Here is a 24271-nt window from a genome sequence, read left to right as displayed (position 1 = left end):
TTCATGAACTAATATACGTCATGACAATGACTAACTAACTAACTATAAGATCAGCTAAAAGCATTTAGAAAAAAAGTCTGTTTATATATATGATATCCAAATACATTTGCTCAAATGATATAGACATTAGTAACGGCCCCAGAGCAACAGCTTTAATGGATGTATGTTAAGAGGTTTGGAAAAGGTTAGAATAATAAGGCATTGCTTTTCCTGCAGCACATTAATGTTTCATTCATACAGATGAAGGTGCAAAAATAGAAATGGAGAAGAATGTTAATGACAAATACACAACATAAGTCTACTCACATTTTTGACATTTTGCTCCAATGATTTTATATGTATAACCTAGTATGGCTTTTAGTTTGGCTGTTTGTATTACATCCCCGAGCACCAGGTCAAATGTTAAGAGACACTGTATTTGTACTTTATATAGCAAAAAACACTGATGCATAAATAGATGCCATCTTGAACAAAGAAAGCATGAAAGATAACTTTAGAGAAATATAATACAACAGTGTGTGTTAAGAAAAAGTATTTTGAATTCTACAAAAATAATAATAATAACAACAACATATATATAAGTAAAAAAAGGATCCTTTTTCTAGTAAAAGAAAGAGTTCCCGAACAAGAAAAAAACATAATTTATGCTTACCTGATAAATTTATTTCTCTTGTGGTGTATCCAGTCCACGGATCATCCATTACTTGAGGGATATTCTCATTCCCAACAGGAAGTTGCAAGAGGAAAACCCACAGCAGAGCTGTCTATATAGCTCCTCCCCTAACTGCCACATCCAGTCATTCGACCGAAAACAAGCAGAGAAAGGAGAAACCATAGGGTGCAGTGGTGACTGTAGTTTAAAGTTAAAAAATACCTGCCTTAAAATGAAGGGCGGGCCGTGGACTGGATACACCACAAGAGAAATAATTTATCAGGTAAGCATAAATTATGTTTTCTCTTGTAAGGTGTATCCAGTCCACGGATCATCCATTAAAGTACACGGATGAAGGGAAGGGACAAGGCAGGTACTTAAACGGAAGGTACCCACTGCCTGTAAAACCTTTCTCCCAAAAATAGCCTCCGAAGAAGCAAAAGTATCAATTTGTAGAATTTTGAAAAAGTATGAAGCGAAGACCAAGTCGCCGCCTTGCAAATCTGTTCAACAGAAGCCTCATTTTTTAAAGGCCCATGTGGAAGCCACAGCTCAAGTAGAATGAGCTGTAATCCTTTCAGGAGGCTGCTGGCCAGCAGTCTCATAGGCTAAGCGTATTATACTTCTTAGCCAAAGCGAAAGAGAAGTTGCCGAAGCCTTTTGGCCTTTCCTCTGTCCAGAGTAGATAACAAACAAAGCAGATGTTTGACGAAAATCTTTAGTAGCTTGTAAATAATACTTTAAAGCACAAACCACGTCAAGATTGTGTAATAGACGTTCCTTCTTTGAAGAAGGGTTAGGACACAATGATGTGAACAACAATCTCCTGATTGATATTCTTATCAGATACCACCTTAGGTAAAAACCCAGGGTTGGTGCGCCAGAACTACCTTATCTGCATGGAAGATCAGATAAGGAGAATCACATTGTAAGGCAGATAACTCGGAAACTCTACGAGCCGAGGAAATAGTACCAAAAAAAGAACTTTCCAAGATAAAGCTTAATATCTATGGAATGAAGAGGTTCAAACGGAACCCCTTGAAGAACTTTAAGAACCAAATTTAAACTCCATGGCGGAGCAACTGGTTTAAACACAGGCTTGATTCTAACGAAAGCCTGACAAAAAGCCCTGAACGTCTGGAACATCCGCCAGATGCTTGTGACAAAAGAATAGACAGAGCAGAAATCTGTCCCTTTAAAGAACTAGCTGGACAATCCTTTTTCCAATCCTTCTTGGAGAAAAGATTAATATCCTGGGAATCCTGACTTTTACTCCATGAGTAACCCTTGGATTCACACCAATAAGATATTTACGCCATATCTTATGATAGCTTTTCCTGAGTGACAGGCTTTCGTGCCTGAATTAGGGTATCAATGACTGACTCGGAGAAGCCACGCTTTGATAAAATCAAGCGTTCAATCTCAGGCAGTCAGTCTCAGAGAAATTAGATTTGGATGGTTGAACGGACCCTGAAGTAGAAGGTCCTGTCTCAGAGGCAGAGTCCATGGTGGAAAGGATGACATGTCCACCAGATCTGCATACCAAGTCCTGTGTGGCCACGCAGGCGCTATCAAGATCACCGATGCTCTCTCCTGCTTGATTTTGGCAATCAGACGAGGGGAGCAGAGGAAACGGTGGTGGAAACACATAAGCCCAGTTTGAAGGACCAAGGCGCTGCTAGGGCATCTATTCAGCGTTCGCCTTGGGATCCCTGGACCTGGATCCGTAACAAGGAAGCTTGGCGTTCTGGCGAGACGCCATGAGATCCAGTTCTGGTTTGCCCCAAAGATTAATCAATTGTGCAAACACCTCCGGATGGAGTTCCCACTCCCCTGGATGAAAAGTCTGACGACTTAGAAAATCCGCCCTCCCAGTTCTCTACACTGGGATATAGATAGCTGATAGGTGGCAAGAGTGAATCTCTGCCCAGCGAATATCTTTGAGACTTCTAACATCGCTAGGGAACTCCTTGTTCACCTTGATGGTTGATGTAAGCCACAGTCGTGATGTTGTCCGACTGAAATCTGATGAACCTCATTGTCGCTAGCTGAGGCCAAGCCTAAAGAGCATTGAATATCGCTCTCAGTTCCAGAATGTTTATTGGAAGGAGTGTCTCCTCCTGAGTCCACGATCCCTGAGCCCTTCAGGGAGTTCCAGACTGCCCCCCCAGCCTAGAAGGTGGCATCTGTCGTTACAATTGTCCAATCTGGCCTGCGAAAGGTCATACCTTTGGACAGATTGACCCGAGATAGCCACCAGAGAAGAGAATCCCTGGTCTCTTGATCCAGATTTAGTAGAGGGGACAAATCTGTGTAATCCCCATTCCACTGACTGAGCATGCAGAGTTGCAGCGGTCTGAGATGTAGGCGTGCAAACGGCACTATGTCCATTGCTGCTACCATTAAGCAGATTACTTCCCATGCACTGAGCCACCGAAGGGCGAGGAATGGAATAAAGAACACGTCAGGAAGTTAGAAGTTTTGATAACCTGGTCTCTGTCGGGTAAATCTTAATTTCTACAGAATCCATCAGAGTCCCTAGGAAGGAAACTCTTGTGAGGGGGGATAGAGAACTCTTTTCCTCGTTCACTTTCCACCCATGCAACCTCAGAAATGCCAGAACTATGTCTGTATGAGACTTGGCAATTTGGTAGTTTGACGCCTGTATCAGGATGTTGTCTAAATAAGGGGCCACTGCTATGCACCTTGGTCTTAGGACCGCCAGAAGCGACCCCAGAACCTTCAGAAAAAATCCTTGGGGCTGTAGCTAATCCAAAGGGAAGAGCTACAAACTGGTAATGCCTGTCTAGGAAGGCAAACCTGAGAAACGATGATGATACTTTGTGTATCGGAATGTGAAGATAAGCATCCTTCAAATCCACTGTAGTCATATATTGACCCTCCTGGATCATAGGTAGGATGGTACGAATAGTCTCCATCTTGAATGATGGAACTCTGAGGAATTTGTTTACGATCTTGAGATCTAAAATTGGTCTGAAGGTTCCCTCTTTTTTGGGAACCACAAACAGATTTGAGTAAAATCCCTGTCCCTGTTCCTCCCTTGGAACTGGATGGATCACTCCCATAACTAGGAGGTCTTGTACACAGTGTAAGAATGCCTCTCTCTTTATCTGGTTTGCAGATAATTGTGAAAGGTGAAATCTCCCTTTTGGAGGGAAGCTTTGAAGGTCCAGAAGATATCCCTGGGATATAATTTCCAAACGCCCAGGGATCCTGGACATCTCTTGCCCAAGCCTGGGTGAAGAGCAAAAGTCTGCCCCCTACTAGATCCGTTACCGGATAGAGGGCCGTTCCTTCATGCTGTCTTAGAGGCAGCAGCAGGCTTTTTGGCCTGCTTACCTTTGTTCCAGGTCTGGTTAGGTCTCCAGACCGACTTGGACTGAGCAAAAGTTCCCTCTTGTTTCGCATTAGAGGAAGTTGATGCCGCACTTGCCTTGAAGTTTCGAAAGGTACGAAAAATTAGACTGTTTGGCCCTTGATTTGGACCTATCCTGAGGAAGGGCATGACCTTTTCCTCCAGTGATATCAGCAATGATCTCCTTCAAACCAGGCCCGAATAGGGTCTGCCCCTTGAAGAGAATGTTAAGCAGCTTAGACTTTGAAGTGACGTCAGCTGACCATGATTTAAGTCATAGCGCCCTGCGCGCCTGGATAGCAAAACCAGAATTCTTAGCCGTTAGTTTAGTCAAATGAACAATGGCGGCTAGCTTAAGTGCTCTAAGCTTGTCAAGTATGTCATCCAATGGAGTCGCTACCTGTAAAGCCTCTTCCAGAGAACTCAAACCAGAAAGCTGCAGCAGCAGTGACAGGAGCAATGCATGCAAGGGGCTGTAGGATAAAACCTTGTTGAATAAACATTTTCTTAAGGTAACCCTCTAACTTTTTATCCATTGGATCTGAGAAAGCACAACTGTCCTCGACCGGGATAGTAGTACGCTTTGCTAGGGTAGAAACTGCACCCTCCACCTTAGGGACTGTCTGCCATAAGTCCGGTGTGGTGACATCTATTGGGAAACATTTTCCTAAAATAGGAGGGGGGGAGAGAACGGCACACCTGGTCTATCCCATTCCTTAGTAATAATTTCTGTAAACCTTTTAGGTATTGGAAAAACATCAGTGCACACCGGCACTGCATAGTATTTATCCAATCTACACAATTTCTCTGGCACTGCAATTGTATCACAGTCATTCAGAGCAGCTAAAACCTCCCTGAGCAATACGCGGAGGTTCTCAAGCTTAAATTTAAATGTAGACATGTCAGAATCAGGTTGTATCATCTTCCCTGAGTCAGAAACATCACCCACAGAAAGAAGCTCTCCTGCATATTGTGAGGCAGTATCAGACATAGCTCTTAAAGCGTCAGTATGCTAAGTATTTCTTCTAACTCCAGAGCTATCTCGCTTTCCTCTAAATTCAGGTAGTCTGGCTAATACCTCTGACAGTGTATTATCCATGACTGCCGCCATATCTTGTAAAGTAAACGCTATGGGCGCCCTAGATGTACTTGGCGCCATTTGAGCGTGAGTCCCTTGAGCGGGAGTCAAAGGATCCGACACATGGGGAGAGTTAGTCGGCATAACTTCCTCCTCGTCAGATTCCTCTGGTGATAAATTTTTTAAAGACAGAATATGATCTTTATTGCTTAAAGTGAAATCAGTACATTTGGTACACATTCTAAGAGGGGGTTCCACCAATAGCTTTAAACATAATGAACAAGGATTTTCCTCTATGTCAGACATGTTTAACCAGACTAGCAATGAGACCAGCAAGCTTGGAAAACACTTTAAATCAAGTTAACAAGCAAACAATAAAAACGGTACTGTGCCTTTAAGAGAAACAAATTTTGTCAGAATTGGAAAAAACAGTGAAAAAAGGCAGTAAAATCAACGAAATTTTTACAGTGTGTATAATAAGCTAACAGAGCATTGCACCCACTTGCAAATGGATTGATTAACCCCTTAGTTAAAAAAAACGGATCAAAAAAAACGATATAGACCGTTTTTTAGCAGTCACAACAAACTCTGCTGTGGCCCTACCTTCCCAAATAAACTAAAGCCTCTGAGCCCTTTAGAGATGTCACTATAGCATTCAGGGGACTCCTGGAGGAAAGCTGGATGTCTCAGTCCTGTAATTTTTGGCTGTGCAATAAAGCGCCAAAATAGGCCCCCTCCCACTCATGCTAAAACAGTGGGAGAGTCCTAAGGAAAACTGTTTCTAGGCAAATTTAAGCCAGCCATGTGGAAAAAATAGGCCCCAATAAAGTTTTATCACCAAAGCATATATAAACACGCTTAAACATGCAGTTTTATATTGCAATATTTATAAGAGTATTACCTCTAAAAGTAAAGAATGATACCAGTCGCCCTATTAAATCACTGTATTCAGGCTTACCTCACATAAATCTGGTATCAGCGCATTTTCAAGTATTTACATCTCTAGAAACAGTACCATTTAAAAATAATAAACTTTTGATTGAAGCAAAATAACAGCTACTTTTCACCACTTCTCTCTTACTAACAATATAGGGTTGGTGTTTGCACAATATGCTCTTAAAATTGAAACAAGTCTCTTATCCACATACCGCTTGCATATTTTAGCAGTTACCACTTAGAAACAAATAGATACGGGGGAAGTTGACCCCCACAACAAACCCCTAATTGTTTCAAGATGAGGAAACCTTCACACCAAGTATATAGCTGAGGCAGTACTAAATAATCCAAAATAAAAAGACTCGCCACATTCCTGTTGCTAGGTGCAGTCCTCCTGCTCTCTCCTTGGTGTGGTATACCCATATCGATATTTCCTCCACTTGTGCTTTACTTCCTTTACCTGATTGGCAGACGGCTGGCAGGTGCCTCCTGATGGTCTGAAACTGCCCAAGCAGAGTGGTATGGATATTACCTCCGCAGCAAGGTATAAAAAGTTAAACTCGCTCCTTGTGCTCACTGTGGCCAGTGCTTAGCAAATTTTTCTGAGAAAGAAAGTTGTCAGGAGCACCAGAGTGTGAGTAAAAAATAAAGCTTATTTTTTACTCACACTCTGGTGCTCCTGACAACTTTCTTTCTCAGAAAGAGGAGCTATATAGACAGCTCTGCTGTGGGTGGATCCTCTTGCAACTTCTGTTGGGAATGAGAATATCCACAAGTAATGGATGATCCGTGGACTGGATACACCTTACAAGAGAAATGTAAAAGAAAAGCAATATCATTTCTTTAGTCTGTCTGTAATCTTAATATCACCAGATTTATCTTATTGGAGTATATGTTCATCTTTGTACTGTTATTAAGTTGTTTTTGTATTTTACTTTTGTTAGACTGCCCAGTATGCACTTTTTAAATGTATCACATACTTTTTGGATGATGCAGAATACCAAATATTATCAGCACCCTATTGCTGCCCAGGTGATCTTTATTACTATGAGATCTCTAAGGTCATAAGGCTTTTAAAAGAGGTCTTATAATATATCTGTATGGTAAGTGGGGAGATAAGGCTACTTTGGAGTTGCGGTCCTCCCAAAATAAGACCCCCCCTGCTGAAAGGTATTTTTTTTGTTATGACAATCACCCAGCAGCCGATGAAAACCTTAACCCCTTGAGTGCTAACCGACGGCTCTGAAGCCGTCGCAGAGTTTCTCACTCAGGTGCTAATGACGGCTCAGAGCCGTCGCTAGCACTCTCCCACTTGAGGGAGATTTGGGGGCTCCCACCCGCTCCTACCTCTGCGATCGTGCCTGTAGAGTGACAGGCATCGCCCGGGCTTCCCCGTTTTGCGTGGTGACGTCACGCGTAATGACGTCACTGCACAACTTTATTTAAAAAAGACAATGGACAATATAGGAAGGGGGCATGCTGCTTAGAAGTCTGTATCTCAGGCATCTAAGCAGCTACAGACCCCCAAGACCCACCGTTGGAAAGGTAATCGCCTAACCTTTCCAACGGTATAAGTTCTTGGGAATCTGAAAAGAAAAGAAAGTATAAAATAAAAAATATTTTAAAAAATGTAAAATTAAAAAACCCCTCAAATGTGCTTAGCACCAGGTGGGAAAGTGCTTAGCACTCAAAGGGTGTAAAGGGACAGTCTAGTCCAAAATAAACTTTTATGATTCAGATAGAGAATGTATGTTTTAAACAATTTCCCAATTTACTTTTATCACCAATTTTGCTTTGTTACTCTTGGTATTCTTAGTTGAAAGCTAAACCTAGGAGGTTCATATGCTAATTTCTAAGCCGCTCTAACAAGTAGCATCTCCACGGGAGTGTAAAGGATGTGGTGTCAGTTTGTAGTTTTTTATTTCTTCAATCAAAAGTTTGTTATTTTAAAATAGTGCCGGTTCTTGTACTATTTACTCTGAGGCAGAAAATAATGAAGATTTCTGCTGAGGAAATAATTTTAGCACCTTGTAACTAAAATCCATTGCTGTTCCCAACGCAGGACTGTTGAGTACCAGAGAACTTCAGTTGGGGGGAACAAGTTTTGCAGGCTTAACTGCTATAAGGTATGTTCAGTCAATATTCTCTAGTCAAGACTTAGTAATGCTAGGAAGACTGACAGAATCCCCATGTGGGGAAGGTAAGCCATATTCTGAGACTTAGTATAGAAGGAAGCTTATTGAAAGGGCTCAATACACTGGTGGACACCTGTTAAGGTGCAATCGATTATTTTTTAAAGATAATCTGACATTATACAAGTTTTATATTGCAATTTAAAAAACACTTTTTGGGGTTTTATTCCGCATGGCATATATTTAGACACCTATTTTGGCTTGGGAGGGCCTCACTACTCCTGAGGGAAGATGGAGGGGGGGCCTGAATTTCGCGCCTCAGTTGCGCAGTTGATTTTACAAACAGCTTCATGCAGATACAAGTGAAGGGTCCAAAGATACTTGAGGACTTCAGAGAGGCTTATTTTCGATCAAAACTAATCCCCCAAGGAAGGTAGGATCACAGAAAAGGCTGTGGAATGCTTAATTTGGCTCGGTTTGGGCAGTAGGGGGTTAATTGACTTGAGATTTGCTGTGCAATCTTTTCAAAGCATTAGGATCATATGGTGAAAATTTCATAAAGATTGGATGATTTTTGGAGGTTTAGTAAAAAAGTAGTGCGCTTTTTATTATTTAAAGGCACAGTACCGTTTTTTCAAAAATTGTATTTTATTGTATTTGAGTGCTGTCAAAGTCTGTTTAACATGTCTGAGCCTACAGATAGACCTTGTTCTATGTGTTTAAAAGCCATGGCGGTCCCCCCTTTACATTTGTGTTTAAAGTGTGCTAATATATATAAACATTTAAAGACCATGCAGTGTCACTTAAAAATGTGGACCCAAGATGATTCTTTAATGGAAGGTAATGAGGATAGCCCTACTTCCTCTCCCATGTGTCGACACCAGTTCCGCCCGCGCAAGCGATGCCTAGCACCTCTAGCGAGCATTGGCCCCTATTACATTGCAACAATTAGCAGCAGTCATGGATAATTCCCTTGCAGCATTTCTATCCAAACTGCCTGTTTTTCCTAAAAAGCGTGATAGCTCAGTTTTAAGAACAGAGGATGAGCAATCAGAAGTTTTGGATAATTTATCTGTTGTACCCCTTCACAATCCTCTGACGTGGGCGGTGAGGGATGTACTGTCTGAGGGAGAAATTTCTGACGCAGTTTAAAAATTTCTCAGCGGGCAGAATCAGATTCCTTAGCGTTTAAACTTTAAGCTCGAACACCTCCGCGTACTACTTAAGAGTTTTTAGCTACGCTGGATGATTGTGACCCTATGGTGGTCCAGAAAAATTGTGTAAAATGGACAAGTTTTTAGAAGTCCCCTGTATACACTGATGCATTTCCGATCCCTAAGAGGGTGGCGGATTTTATGACTGGGGAGTGGGAGAGACCAGGCGTACCTTTAGTTCCCCCCCCTATCTTTAAGAAAATGTTCCCCATAACTGACCCCAGGCGGGACGCGTGGTAGGCGGGTCCCTAAGGTAGAGGGAGCAGTTTCAACACTAGCTAAGCGCACAACTATACCAATAGAAGACAGTTGTGTTTTCAAAGATCCTATGGATAAACAAATTAGAAGGTTTACTAAAGAAAATATTTGTTCAACAAGGGTTCCTTCTTCAACCAATTGCCTGCATTATTCCCTGTAACTACTGCAGCGGCTTTTTGGTTTGAGGCGCTGGAGGAGTCGCCTCCAGAGGGAGACTTCATATGACGAAGTCATGGATAGAATTCATGCTCTAAAGCTGGCTAATTCTTTCATCACAGATGCCGCTTTACAATTAGCTAAATTAAGCGGCGAAAAATTCTGGTTTTGCCATTGTGGCGCGAAGAGCGCTCTGGCTCAGTCATGGTCGGCTGATGTGTCGTCCAAAACAACGTAATATTCCTTTCAAGGGGAAGACCCTATTCGGGCCCGGAGTAGGAAAGAAATTATTTCAGATATCACTGGGGGAAAGGGCCATGCCCCTCCCACAAGATAGACCTTTTAAAGCTAAAAACAAGGCTAATTTTCGCTCTTTCGCAACTTCAGGAGCGGACCCTGCTTCAACCTCTGCAACCGCAAAGCAAGAGGGTAACGTTTCCCAGCCCAAAGCAAACTATGAAAGCCTTTGCAGGGCTGGAACAAGGGTGTAAACAGGCCAAGAAGCCTGCTCCTGCTAACCAGTACAGCATGAAAGGGTAGCCCCCGATCCAGGGACCGGATCTAGTAGGGGGCTGACTTCTCTCTTTGCTCAGGCTCGGGCAAGAGATGTCCCCAGATCCCTGGGCATTAGAAATCGTTGCTCAGGGGTATCTTCTACAATTCTAAGACTCTCCCCTAAGGGGAAGGTTCCACATTTCTCGTTTGTCTTCAGACCATGACAAAGAAACAGGCGTTCTTACGCTGTGTAGAAGATCTTCTAAAGATGGGAGTGATACACCCAGTTCCAACTGCAGAGCAAGGACTGGTTTTACTCAAACCTGTTGTAGTTCCCAAAAAGGAAGGAACTTTCAGGCAAATCCTGGATTTAAAAATTCTAAACAAATTCTTCAGAGTTCCATCATTCACGACTGGAAACCATTCGGACAATCTTTCCGATGATCCAGGAAAGGTCAATATATGACTACCGTGGATTTAAAGGATGCGTACCTTCATATTCCTATCCACAAAGATCACCATCAGTTCCCCAAGGTTCGCCTTTCTGGACAAGCATTACCGGTTCGTGGTCCTTCCTTTTGGGTTGGCCACTGCTCCAAGAATTTTCACAAAGGTGCTAGGGTCCCTTTCTAGCGGTACTAAGACCGCGGGGCATGCGTAGCACTTTATCTGGACGACATATTAAATTCATGGCGCCGTCTTTTCAAAGAGCCAAGGCTCATACAGATATCGTTCTGGCCTTTCTAAGGTCTCACGGGTGGAAGGTGAACGTCGAAAAATGTTCTCTGTCCCCGTTCACAAGGTTTCCCTTCCTGGGAACGCTAATAGACTCGGTTAGAAATAAAAATATTTCTGACGGAGGTCAGGAAGTTAAAACTTTTAACTACTTGCCGAGTTCTTCATTCTATTCCTCGGCCTTCTGTAGCTCAGTGCAAGGAGGTAATTGGGTTAATGGTTGCGGCAATGGACGTTGTCCTCTTTGCCAGAATTCATCTCAGACCATTGCAGCTGTGCATGCTCAAACAGTGGAATGGGGGATTTTGCAGATTTGTCTTCTCAGATACAAATGGAACAGAAAACCAGAGTATTCTCTTCTCTGGTGGATTTCTCGAGGATCACCTGTCTCAGGGAATGTGCTTCCGCAGACCAGAGTGGGATCATTTGTCACGACCGATGCCAGTCTGTTAGGCTGGGGTGCGGTCTGGGACTCCCTGAAAGCTCAGGGCCTATGGTCTCGGGAAGAGTCTCTTCTCCCGATAAACATTTTGGAACTGAGGAGCGATATTCAACACGCTCCAGGCATGGCCTCAACTAGCGGCGGCCATGTTTATCAGATTTCTGTCGGGCCAACATCACTACTGTAACGTACATCTATCTGCAATTCACATCCCAGGAGTAGACAACTGGGAGGCGGATTTTTCTGAGTCGTCAGACTTTCACCCGGGGGAGTGGGAACTCCATCCGGAGGTTTTTGATCAGGTTACCCCAGCTATGGGGTATTCCAGAGTTGGATCTGATGGCATCCCGTCAGATCACCAAACTTCCTCTTTACGGATCAGGTCCAGGGGACCCCCAAGGCGGCATTGATAGATGCTCAAGTAGCGCCCTTGGTCCTTCAATATGGCTTATGTCTTTCCACCAATTCCTCTTCTCCCTCGGCTGGTAGCCAGAAATCAAACAGGAGAAGGCTTCGCGTAATTTTGATAGCGCCTACGTGGCCACGCAGGACTTGGTATGCAGACCTAGTGGACATTGTCATCTGTTCACCATGGACACTGCCATCGAGGCAGGATCTTTCTAATTCAAGGTCCATTCAAGCATCAAATCTAGTTTCTCTGCAACTGACTGTTTGGAGATTGAACGCCTAATTTCTATCTAGGCGTGGGTTATCTGAATCAGTTATAGATACTTTGATCCAGGCTAGAAAGGCCTGTCACCAGGAAATTTACCATAAGATATGGCGGAAGTATCTTGGTTGGTGTGAATCCAAGGGTTACTCGTGGAGTAAGATTAGGATTCCTAGGATTTTGTCATTTCTCCAAGAAGGATTGGAGAAAGGATTGTTACCTGTTCCTTAAAGGGACAGATATCTGCTCTGTCCATTCTGTTACACAAGCGTCTGGCGGGATTTACCAGACGTTCAAGCAGTTGGCACAGGTTTTTGTCAGAATCAAGCCTGTCTATAAACCTGTGGCTCCTCCATGGAGTCTAAATTTAGTTCTTTCAGTGCTTCAAGGGGTTCGTTTGAACCTTTACATTCCTCAGAATATTAAGTTTATTATCTTGGAAAGTTTTGTTTTTGGTAACTTTTTCTTCTGCTCGAAGAGTTACAGAATTGTTCTGCTTTGCAGTGTAATTCACCCTATCTAGTGTTTCCATGCAGAGAAGGTTGTTTTGCGTACAAAACCTGGTTTTCCTTCCTAAAAGTGGTTTCTAATAAGAATATTAACCAGGAAATCATCTGTTCCTTCTCTGTGTCCATAATCCAGTTTCTAAGAAGGAACGACTGTTACTCAATCTTGATGTGGTTCGTGCTTTAAAATTCTATTTAAAAGCAAACTAAAGATTTTAGACACACATCATCCTTGTTGGTTGTCTATTTTGGTAAGAGGGAGAGGTCAAAAAGCTACTGCTTCCTCTCTTTCCTTTTGGCTGAAAAGCATTATCCGATTGGCTTATGAGACTGCTGGACGGCAGGCCCTCCTGAACGAATTACAGCTTATTCCACCAGAGCTGCGGCTTCCACATGGGCTTTCAAGAATGTGGCTTCTGTTGAACAGATTGGTAAGCAGCGACTTGGTCTTCACTGCTACTTTTGCCAAATTTTACAAATTTGATACTTTTGCTTCTTCGGAGGCTATTTTTGGGAAGAAAGGTTTTGCAAGCAGTGGTGCCTTCCATTTAGGTTACCTGACTTGTTCCCCTCCCTTCATCCGTGTCCTAAAGCTTTGGTATTGGATCCCCACAAGGATGAATCCGTGGACTGGATAACCATGTAAGAGAAAACAGGAATTTATGCTTACCTGATAAATTACTTTTCTCTTACAGTGTATCCAGTCCACGGCCCGCCCTGGCAATTAAGTCAGGTTCAAATTTATTTTTGTAAACCTACAGTCACCACTGCACCCTATAGTTTCTCCTTTTTCTCCTAACCGTCGGTCGAATGACTGGGGGGGCGGAGCCTGAGGGGAGCTATATGGACAGCTCTGCTGTGTGCTCTCTTTGCACTTCCTGTAGGGAATGAGAATATCCCACAAGTAAGGATGAATCCGTGGACTGGATACACCGTAAGAGAAAGTAATTTATCAGGTAAGCATAAATTCTGTTTTTTCTGTAGCGTATTTCCTCTTGTCCAAGCCACGTATTCCTCTTGTCAAAACAGAATAACAAAAAATCCAGAAAACCGCATTTCAAAAAAGTAGAGCTGCAATAACTAATCGATATAATAGATAATAATCGATTATGAAAATAGTTGTCAACGAATCGATTAGTTGGTTTGCACTGCTTTACTCCAAATGAGTTCCTGCACATGGTATTGTGTTTTATGGTTATGCCCTTAGCGTAAAAGGACGTCTACAGACATTTACTTTTCACTTTTTTTAGGACAGTATAAGTTTACAACGACTCCTGGCTTATGTGCAACCCAGAAGTAAAATAGAAGTCATCATTTGGATTGTTTATATTAAATCAGGTGATTTCCTTTGTGTTGTAAAGGAATATGTAGTCGAAACACTAACTTTTCTTTTTCTGGTGCATGTCACCCCGCACTCCAAAACCAATGGCTTACCCTGATAAGTTGTGAAAGAGTGCACAAGCAAATAATATATTTATGATATAGCTTGGTATGTGAATCACATGCAAATGTAGCATAAAAAATGGCCATCAGCATATTACAATATTCTATACAGTGTTCTCCACAGAACATAGTTACCAGGCGGGTGGGGGCAGAGTAATACTTTGCAATATTATACAATTTTCTGCCATTTATAAATGTTACTTAAAGGGACATGAAACCCAAACATTTTTTTTAAACAACTTTCTAATTCATTCTATTATCTCATTTGCTTTGTTCTCTTTGTATTCTTTATTGAAAAATATATCTAGGTATGCTCAGTTGCTGTGAGCTAGCTGCTGATTGGTGGCATTGGTTTACTTTATGTGTTCAGGTAACTCCCAATAGTGCATTGCTGCACCTTAAATAAAGGATGCCACGAGAATGAAGCAAAATTAATAATGATATTTGAGGCCTAAAGGGTATTGCAAGATGCCTCAATATCGAGGTATCGTTGCAATACCCTGAGAGCAGCTGGAAGCGATTTTGATCGCTTCCAGCACTCAATTTGACCGAGAATATGCCAGATACGTCCATGGTCCTTTAAAGGGACACTGAACCCAAATTTTTTCTTTCGGATTCAGATAGAGCATGAAATTTTAAGGCAACTTTCTAATCTACTCCTATTATCAATTTTTCTTCGTTCTCTTGCTATCTGTATTTGAGAAAGAAGGCATCTAAGCTTTTTTTTTTTTTTTTTTTTTTTTTTTTTTTTTTGGTTCAAGTACTCTGGACAGCACACTTTTTATTGGTGGATGAATTTATCAAAATCAGATCAGATCAAAACAGACTTATCCTGGATTCAAAACCCAGAATCACCACTTCCAAGTGCTATATGGTACCACTATGCTACTTTTGAAAAGGGAAGAGCATTAAAACTCTGGGTAGTTAACGACCGTACCAGAGATATTAACAGAATTAGATAGATTTGGACAATACTCCCATTTCCTAGTTAACAAGCAGAAATCGGAAATCCTAAAATATAACTTTACCAAATTCCCAATTCCTTTTCCCTATCAAAGATTTGCCCACTAAAATTAAGGAAATGACTGCATTAAATACCTAGGAATATACCTAGCTCTAAACAGACAATACTCTTTCGCAAAAACTATATTACTTTACTAAATAACACACAGAATGACCCTCAAATAAACCATTATCATGGTGGGGGCGAGTTCGGGCCATAAAAATGACCACGCTCCATAGAATTACATACATATTACAAATGTTGCCTATGCATCCTGCCCCGCTGGTACTTAAACAAACTCCAAAGCAGTATCAACTCATTTGTTTGGGGGAAGTGTAAACCTAGAGTGAATAGAGATACAATGTATAGATCAACTGCGGAATGGGGGACTAGGCCTACCAAAAATCGAGGAGTACTACTTAGCAGTCACACTACAAAAGATACTGGATTGGCACGGGAAACAGGAATTAAGGCATGGGTCGCGTTAGATTCACACATACTCAAGACACCCCTAGTACACGCGCTGTGCTGGGTACCAAACGACTTAAGACCACCACAAAGTAGACAACTTAGATATCCACAAAACACTTATTTAAAAGTTGGGACCATATAACATCTACCAACCACATATCTCCTCTAGCAGGTCTCCCTTGTTCCCGTTGTCCTAAACCGTAGAAATGATAGGGTGGCCTTGACAAAGGATTCCCAGAGGGCTCTCTGAGTGGGACTACACCATACCGTTACTTAATTTTATCGAAGCGGGTTAAGCTTCTAGAAAGGACAAACTGACCAGTGTAGCCCATGGCAAATACAATAATTGGCTGAAATATGCACAGTTAAACCACTTTGTACATACCTCCCCCTTTCAAAGCCTACTTGCTAAGAGCACCCACCACATTTGAAACGATATGCAATGGAGGGATCATAGCGAGAGAGGAACATTGTCACTCTCCCGCAAAACTCCTATTAAAAATACCAGGGACACCCTGCCCCCATACACAGCTAAATGGGACACTGACTTGGGAAACCACATAACTGAAGATAACTGGGACAAAATATTTAAATTAGCAAAGAAATCCTCGACACAGCGCCTAACATACTAGAGTTAAATTATAAGATCATTTTACGATGGTATTTAACCCCATCGAAATTGAATAGCATTTACCCAAATCTGTCAGACAGGTGTTGGCACAGCTGCGGGGGTCTGGCAGCCTGATACATATGTGGTGCGATGCGCTAAAGTACGTCCATTATGGAAAGCGATAGAACAGCATTTTAGACAAAGCATCTCACCTGAACTAAACATTTAAACCCAAAAATTGCACTTTTAAGAAAACGACCTTTCCTAATTTACCATGTCGCTTAAAAGCTGTTGGTGTTTCAAATAGGCCTTGATTAGCGCAAGAAAACTATATAGCCCGCCATTGGAAAAAAACAACACCTAACCCTAACTAAAACAATGTGGCTTGAGGAAGTAGAGGAACAATTTACATTAGAACAATATGGCTATCTACGCTGTAATAGGAACTGACACCCTTTTAGATGCCAAGTTTATTTGGCAAGAGTCTTTACACTCCGCATCTACCTCACATTCCCCCCAAAAACCGTTACCCGCCCTCTCTAGGACAGGATGGCCATTTCAACAGCCTGCCAAAACAAAGGAGCGTCCCCCATATTGAGTTACATACAATATGTAAACCTATAGCCCTATGCTAACCAGATTCTCTTCCTCATAGTGAACAGACCTTACAATACCATAAGCAAACACATCTATAAGAGCCAATGCGGTCCAGACGAAGATATGCAGAAGTAAGTTATCATATTATCTATCATATTGTTTGTCTATTTGTTGTATGGATTTGTTGTTTGATCCTGCTCTCTTTTACATGCTTGAAAGTACCGCATGGAAAAGCTGCAATAAGGACATTGAACCATAACCTTTACAATAGCAGCGAATTATATAAGCTTTAGTTCTTAAATGTCAATACGTACTTGTAGATGACCATTGGTTATATTGAAGCTTGCCAATGTTTAAGTTCAAAACTTTCAATAAAAATAACATTTAAAAAAAAAAAAAACTCTGGGTAGATTAATACTGATCGTACTGTTAGGACACAAATTTAGCTTTTCGAGTTTGGTATGCCTATGATTACGGCTTGTTTAAGCTGAAATGCGTAAGCATTCTTCTCAGCTGATATGTGTGCTACTGAGTGTAGCATGTGGACTGTCTGTTAACGTTTTAAATGTTATGCTGCAATAAATGCAAAGTTTTAAGGATATACTCTGGAAGCCTCTCCTTTCTTTGCTTTTTTGTGGATTTTCCTGTTTGCCAGCTTCAAGGAGCAGACTTCACCTTGCAACCAGTGTTTTTTTTTTCCCGCCTGCCTTGTAGCCGTCACTACAGCAGTTGTAGCCATTGCTACAGGGCCGTATACCTGCCTGGAGGGGGTGTCTCCCAGTGACCAATTGCGGCTACACTGGAAGTATCATAGGGAAGGATCCTGATGGCCTTACCTCCAGCCGACGCCCCTTACACTCCCTCAGTGAGCACACTGGATCAGACAGCAACCGGGAGTGACAACGAGTAAGAGAGGGTGAGATCACCCACACCACACAAGGACATCTGTAACCATTTGGGTTTGAGAACCACCCTCTGTATATAAGTTTTACCTTATATGATAAGGCAAATCAGTGGATTGAAGTGTACCCGGAGGGGACTAACATGCACCAACAAATAATGAACGCTCAATTCTGAGACCCTACCAGCTGTTTCTCTAATTATCTAAATCTCTCCACTTCAGGCTAACAAATTAACTAATTAATTTTGACATACAAGTGTGCAAGTATACTATTAACACTACGCCTTCCATATAAGTGTATTATCTATTTGTGTTCCCTCCACATCTCCCCTTGTTTTTGCAATCTAAATCATAACCCCACATTTTTATAAATATATTATATATGGTCACAAATAATAGCTAAACGGTTAAAAAGGAGAGACAATGCCCTTCGCTGAAACCCTAAGGGGTATTCAGTTTACCTCTATATCACATATCTGCTCTAGGCTAAACCATGCGTATAATGTTGTTTCTTAAACCCTTAATGACCAAGGAGCTTGCTATGTACGTCCTCAAAAAACACGGTCGTTAACAACCAAGAATGTACATAGCACGTCCTCAGTCAAATTGAGTGCTGGGAGCAATCGTGATCACTTCCATGCCGCTCTCAGGGTATTGCAGTGATGCCTTGATATTGAGGCATTGTGCAATACCTTTGGCCCCTCTCTGCATCGGCCAGCGATGGTGCCGATCGTTGGTGTCCGTGGGGAGGAATATGAGGAGGCGGGTGGGGCGGCCCATCGCTGGAGGGGGGCGGGAGGGGGTTGTGTGAGGGGCGGGAGCGCTATGCTACGACAGAAAGTTTAGTAGCATAGTAGTTTAGGGGTAGGAGGGAGATAGTGTTTTGTTAAAAGATCTGGGAGGGGTAGGGGAATGAGGGTGAGGGCAGCTACACTACAGAAAAAAAATGGTAATTTTATTACTTTTACAAAAAAACACCTAATTTCCTGCAAAACTGGGTACTTAGCAGACAGCTGCCAGTACCTAACTTGGCGTGCTAATAGGAGAGGGGGAGGGGTTAAATGAGCTGTTTGGGGGGGGCAGGGGAGGTTGGGTGGTAAGGGGGGATCCTACACTGCAGAAAATATTTAAAGTGAAGGTCAATTTTCATGTGAAAGTGCCCGGTTTTAAGAAAACTATTAAAAACAGGGGGCACTTTCATTCATTGAACAATGACATAGCACCATATTTAAAAATACTTACCTTGTTCTTCTGAAACAACTGGATCGCCATTCTGAAACGATGCTCCGCCTGCTTATTCCTGAGTTTACTTACCCAGCAATGACGAAGCGGCTTCCTCCAATCACGGCGTTGCCTCAGGCAATGATTACCCAGGGGGGAAAGCTGTGATTGGAGGATGCCGGAATCGTCATTGCTGACGTATGAAGAGGCATGCGACGGGCTGGTGAAGCACTGGAGCGGCTTCAAGAAGAAAAGGTAAGTATATTTTAAAAAACGGCTGAAATGAATGTCAATTTTCATGAATGAAAGTGCCCTTTGTTTTTATATAGTTTTTTTTAAAAAAAAACTGGGCACTTTCATATGAAAATTAACCACTTTAAAAAAAAACAAAAAAAACTTATTTTTATACTGGCATACTGGTCACACATGGGGTGACCTTTGGGGGGTGGGAGAGGGATAAAGAGCTGTTTGAGAGGAGTCAGGAAAGGATCAAGTGGTGGGGATGTGTAAGGGTGGGAGACTGATCTCTACACTAAAGCTAACATTAACCCTACAAGCTACCTAATTAACCCCTTCACTGCTGGGCTAATACAAGTGTGGTGTGCAGCGGCATTTAGCGGCCTTCTAATTACCAAAAACAAATGCCAAGGCCATATATGTCTGCTATTTCTGAACAATGGGGATCCCTGAGAAGCATTTACAACGATGTGTGCCATAATTGCACAAGCTGTTTGTAAATCATTTCAGTGAGAAACCTAAAGTTTGTGAAAAAGTTGATTTGTTATATTTGATCACATTTGGTGGTGAAATGGTAGCATGAAATATACCAAAATGGGCCTAGATCAATACTTTGGGTTGTCTACTAAAAAAAATATATATACATGTGAAGGGTTATTCAGGGATTCCTGACAGATATCAGGTTCCAATGTAACTATCGCTAATTTTGAAGAAAAAAAAATGGTTGGAAACAGCAAAGTGCTACTTGTACTTATGCCCTATAACTTGCAAAACAAAAACTCAGGACAAAATTTAGAAACTATTTAGCATGGGAATTTTTTAGTGGTTGTAGATGTATAACACATTTTGGGGGTCAAAGTTAAGGGACACTGTACCCCAAATTTTTTCTTTCGTGATTCAGATGGAGCATGACATTTAAGCAAACTTTCTAATTTACTCCTATTATCAATTTTTCTTCATTCTCTTGGTATCCACCAATAAAAAAGTTCTGTCCAGAGTTCTGAATAAAAAAAAAAAGCTTAGATGTCTCTTTTTAAAATAAGATAGCAAGAGAACGAAATTGATATAGGAATAAATTAGAAGTCGCTTAAAATTGCATGCTCTATTTGAATCATGAAAGAAAAAATTTGGGTTCAGTGTCCTTTAGAAAAAGTGTGTGTTTTTTTAAATTTTTTCATCATATTTTATAATAAATTATATGATATGATGAAAATAATGGCAAAAAATAAATGACTTTACAAAGTCCATTTAATGGCTAGAGTAAACAGTTTATATTATGTGTGGGTACAGTAAATGAAAAAGAGGAAAATTACAGCTAAACACAAACACCCGCAGAAATGTAAAAACTGCCCTGGTTTCTTAAAGGGACACTAAACACCAATTTTTTTTTCTTCATGATTTAGGTAAGAGAATACGATTTTAAACAACATTACAAGTTACTGTCTATTATCTAATTTGCTTCCATGCTTAGATATCCTTTGTTGAAGAAATAGCAATGCACGTGTGTGAGCCAATCACACGAGGCATCTTTGTGCAGAACCCAATCAGCAGCTACTAAGCCTATCTAGATATGCTTTTCAGCTAAAGAATATCGAGAGAATGAAAGCAAATTAGATAATAGAGGTAAATTAGAAAGATGTTTAAAATTGCATGTTGTTTCTGAACCATGAAAGAAAAATGTGGGTTGTATGTCCCTTTAACGGTAAGAAATTTTAAAAAATGGTCTGGTCACTAAGGGCTTAAAGGGACATTCAACACTTAGTGTAACAGGTTTTTATATTGTAAATTAAGAAACGGAGGTCCGCCTACACTATACCCCCTCCTCCCTTGCCGCCTTGCTTCTGTCCTAATCAGCGGCGCTAACTACTCTAATACCCGGTCAATATGGATGCCGAACTCCCCCACTATAACGTAGCTGCCTTCTTCTTAAACTGATAAGCAAATCAGAATTCAGTCCTCGGACTGAAATTGCACGCCGCGTGTAATTTCAGTCCGAGGACTGGATTCTGATTTGCTTATCAGTTTAAGAAGAAGCAGCTACGTAATAGTGGGGGGAGTTCGGCATCCATATTGACTGGGTATTAGAGTAGTTAGCGCCGCTGATAGGACAGAAGCAAGGCGGCAAGGGAGGAGGGTATAGTCAGTGTAGGCGGACCTCCGTTTCTTATTTACAATATAAAAACCTGTTACACTAAGTGTTGAATGTCCCTTTAATCAACTCATATGTGTGTATTACACTGAAGGATCATAGATTATTTAATCAAACTATTTAGCCGTATATCACTGAAATAGAACTACATAATAGTAATGTTCTAAGGAGTTGTGCTATCACTAATAAAAAAAGAATATATAAAACTAAGAAAAAAAGAAAAATCTTGTTCGAGGACAGAATACGATTTGTAGAAGCCAGAATGCACTAAAGAAAACTTTGCTACTTGCTGATACTAGAATACATTATAAAAGGGATATGAATTAAAAGTGATAAAACTGTTTTGTGTTTAAAACTTTAAGTAAACGCCTTTAAAAAGTATATTGACGGATATCAGGAAATGCATGTTTGTGCACAGTCGACACTGTGTCTACACTTGTAGGCTCATTATCTTTATTGCTAGGTTGTAAAATGTTTCACAAGAATTCAGCGAAACATTGTGGTCCATCCATTTAAGACCTCGCTACTAGGAGAAGTCAAAAAAAGAAAAAAAATAGCTTTCATATCTGTTTATCTGCAATAGACATGCCCTATGTAATATATGAACATTACCTTCTTATCATGAAAACATATAACCATCTGATTGGAACAAAACGCTAGTAATAAACAGGTAAATATCGTACGGGCAAAACGTAAGAATTAAAAATATGCATGTCACGACAGTCTAGTCTATACATCTGTAAAATACCTGCACCAGGAGGAGGTGTAGCCGCCATCTTTGTACACTAAAAGTGTGGGCGTGGCCAGTAACTCAGCAACAGGAATGGGGTGTTTTAGCCACCATCGGGGATTTTTCCTGTTTTTATCAGCACAGGGGTAAAGTGTTTTCCCCACATTATACAATATACACTTTGTTTTTATATTTACCTTTGTAAACATGCGTTTCTTTACTTTAAAGTTACGCATAGAAAATACAAATTTAAATACGTTATATAGGATTAATACCATATGGAAGATGGCGACAAGTGCGTCCGGAAGTTGCCTGTCCTAGCGTATTTACGTAAAGTGGCGCCTTCCTATCAAGAAGCGCGTTTATTATAATTTGTGTGCTGCGTAACGAAGCATGTGCTAATTTCTTTACTGCCATTAAAAGGATATGGTGTGAGGAAATAATTCTGTAATATGTAAAATATGTTTAACCCTATATAAGTAGTTTTGGTTGATATGTTTGACTTACCATTATTTTTTGAATATTAATAAAGCTTTAGTGGGGAGCATATAAATTTGTATAATAGTAATTTGTCACTAGATGGCAGCCAAGCTACTGTTTGTGTGTTGCTTGCACACAGTCAGCTTGAGAAACCAAGGCATAGCGGATAGCAGCACTTTTCAAGCATATAAATAACGTCGTGGATTTTTTTAAGCTAATACACGAACAATCGTACACCTGCAAATTTAAAAGCAACGACCAATTGATCATAGACTGCATTAAACCCAAATTTTATATTTCATAATTCAGATAAATTATATTTTTAACAACTTTCCATTCTCTTGGTACCCTTTGTTGAAAGAACAGCAATGCACTACTGGGAGTTAGTGAAACACATCCAGTCAGTCAATGACAAAAGGCATTTAATGTACAGCTACCAATCAGCAGCTAGCTTCCAGTAGTGCATTGCTGCTCATGAAGATGCCTAGGTATACTTTTTCAACAAAGGATAACAAAACAAAAAAGCAATTAGATAATAGAAGAAAATGGGAAAGTTGCTTAAAATTGCATGCTCTATCTGAATCATGAAATAAAAAAAAAATGGATTCCTGTCCATTTAACCTCTCTTCAATACTGGGAATTTTAAAAGAAAACCTTGCTCAAAGTACTGGAGAATTGTTAGCATTTTTGCTATCATTCCATTTAAACATAAATAAAGTCTTTCTGCCAGATTACTAATTTTGCATTAGGAGCTGTGCGGGTGCTAACGAGCAGTTTTTTCTCACCGCTCACCTGCAGCGCTGGGTATACGGGTTTTTAGGGCAAGAAGTGAGCGTAGAGCAAAATTGTGCTCCTCCGATTTCCCTGTAGACATCAATGGGGAGAGCCGGCTGAGAAAAGAGTCTAACACCTGCAAAAAAGCAGCGTAAATCTCAGTAACGCAGCCCCATTGATTCCTATGGGGAAACACATTTTATGTTTACACCTAACACCCTAACATGAACCCTGAGTCTAAACACCCCTAATCTTACACATATTAACCCCTAATCTGCCGCCCCCTGACGTCGCCGACACCTGCATTATATTTATTAACCCCTAATCTGCCGCTCCGGACATCGCCGCCACCTACTTATGAACCCCTAATCTGCTGCCCCCAATATCGCAGACACCTACATTATATTTATTAACCCCTAATCTCCCGCCCCCAATGTCGCTGCAACCTATCTACACTTATTAACCCCTAATCTGCCGCCCCCAACGTCGTCGCCACGATATTAAATTTATTATCCACTAAACCTAAATCTAAACCCTAACCCTAACAACCCCTAATTTAAATATAATTTAAATACATATAAATAAAAATTACTATCATTAACTACATTATTCCTATTTAAAACTAAATACCTATAAAATAAACCCTAAGTTAGCTACAATATAACTAATAGTTACATTGTATCTAGCTTAGGGTTATTTTATTTTACAGGCAAGTTGTATTTATTTTAACTAGGTAGAATAGTTACTAAATAGTTATTAACTATTTAATAACTACCTAGCTAAAATAAATACAAATTGACCTGTAAAATAAAACCTAACCTAAGTTACACTAACACTAAATTACAGAAAATAAAAAAACAAATTACAGATATTTAAACTAATTACACCTAATCTATTAGCCCTATCAAAACAAAAAAAGCCCCCCCAAAATAAAAAAAACCCCTAGCCTAAACTAAACTACCAATAGCCCTTAAAAGGGCCTTTTGCAGGGCATTGCCCCAAAGA

The 24271-nt window shown here is 40.9% G+C and overlaps 1 protein-coding gene across 1 annotated transcript in view; it reads right to left on the bottom strand.

Moving 5' to 3' along the window:
* INIP (INTS3 and NABP interacting protein) overlaps positions 1 to 22058 on the bottom strand; it is a 60717-nt gene extending 38659 nt beyond the window's left edge. Inside the window, exon 1 of the mRNA XM_053700010.1 lies at positions 22031 to 22058. Within this exon, the coding sequence (XP_053555985.1) occupies positions 22031 to 22058 (28 nt within the window). The remainder of the gene's footprint in view (positions 1 to 22030) is intronic.
* Between the last annotated feature and the right edge of the window lie 2213 nt (positions 22059 to 24271).

This window comes from Bombina bombina, chromosome 2 (assembly GCF_027579735.1).
Source record: "Bombina bombina isolate aBomBom1 chromosome 2, aBomBom1.pri, whole genome shotgun sequence".
Taxonomy (NCBI): Eukaryota; Metazoa; Chordata; class Amphibia; order Anura; family Bombinatoridae; genus Bombina; species Bombina bombina.
This window is presented reverse-complemented; position numbering and strand designations above follow the sequence as displayed.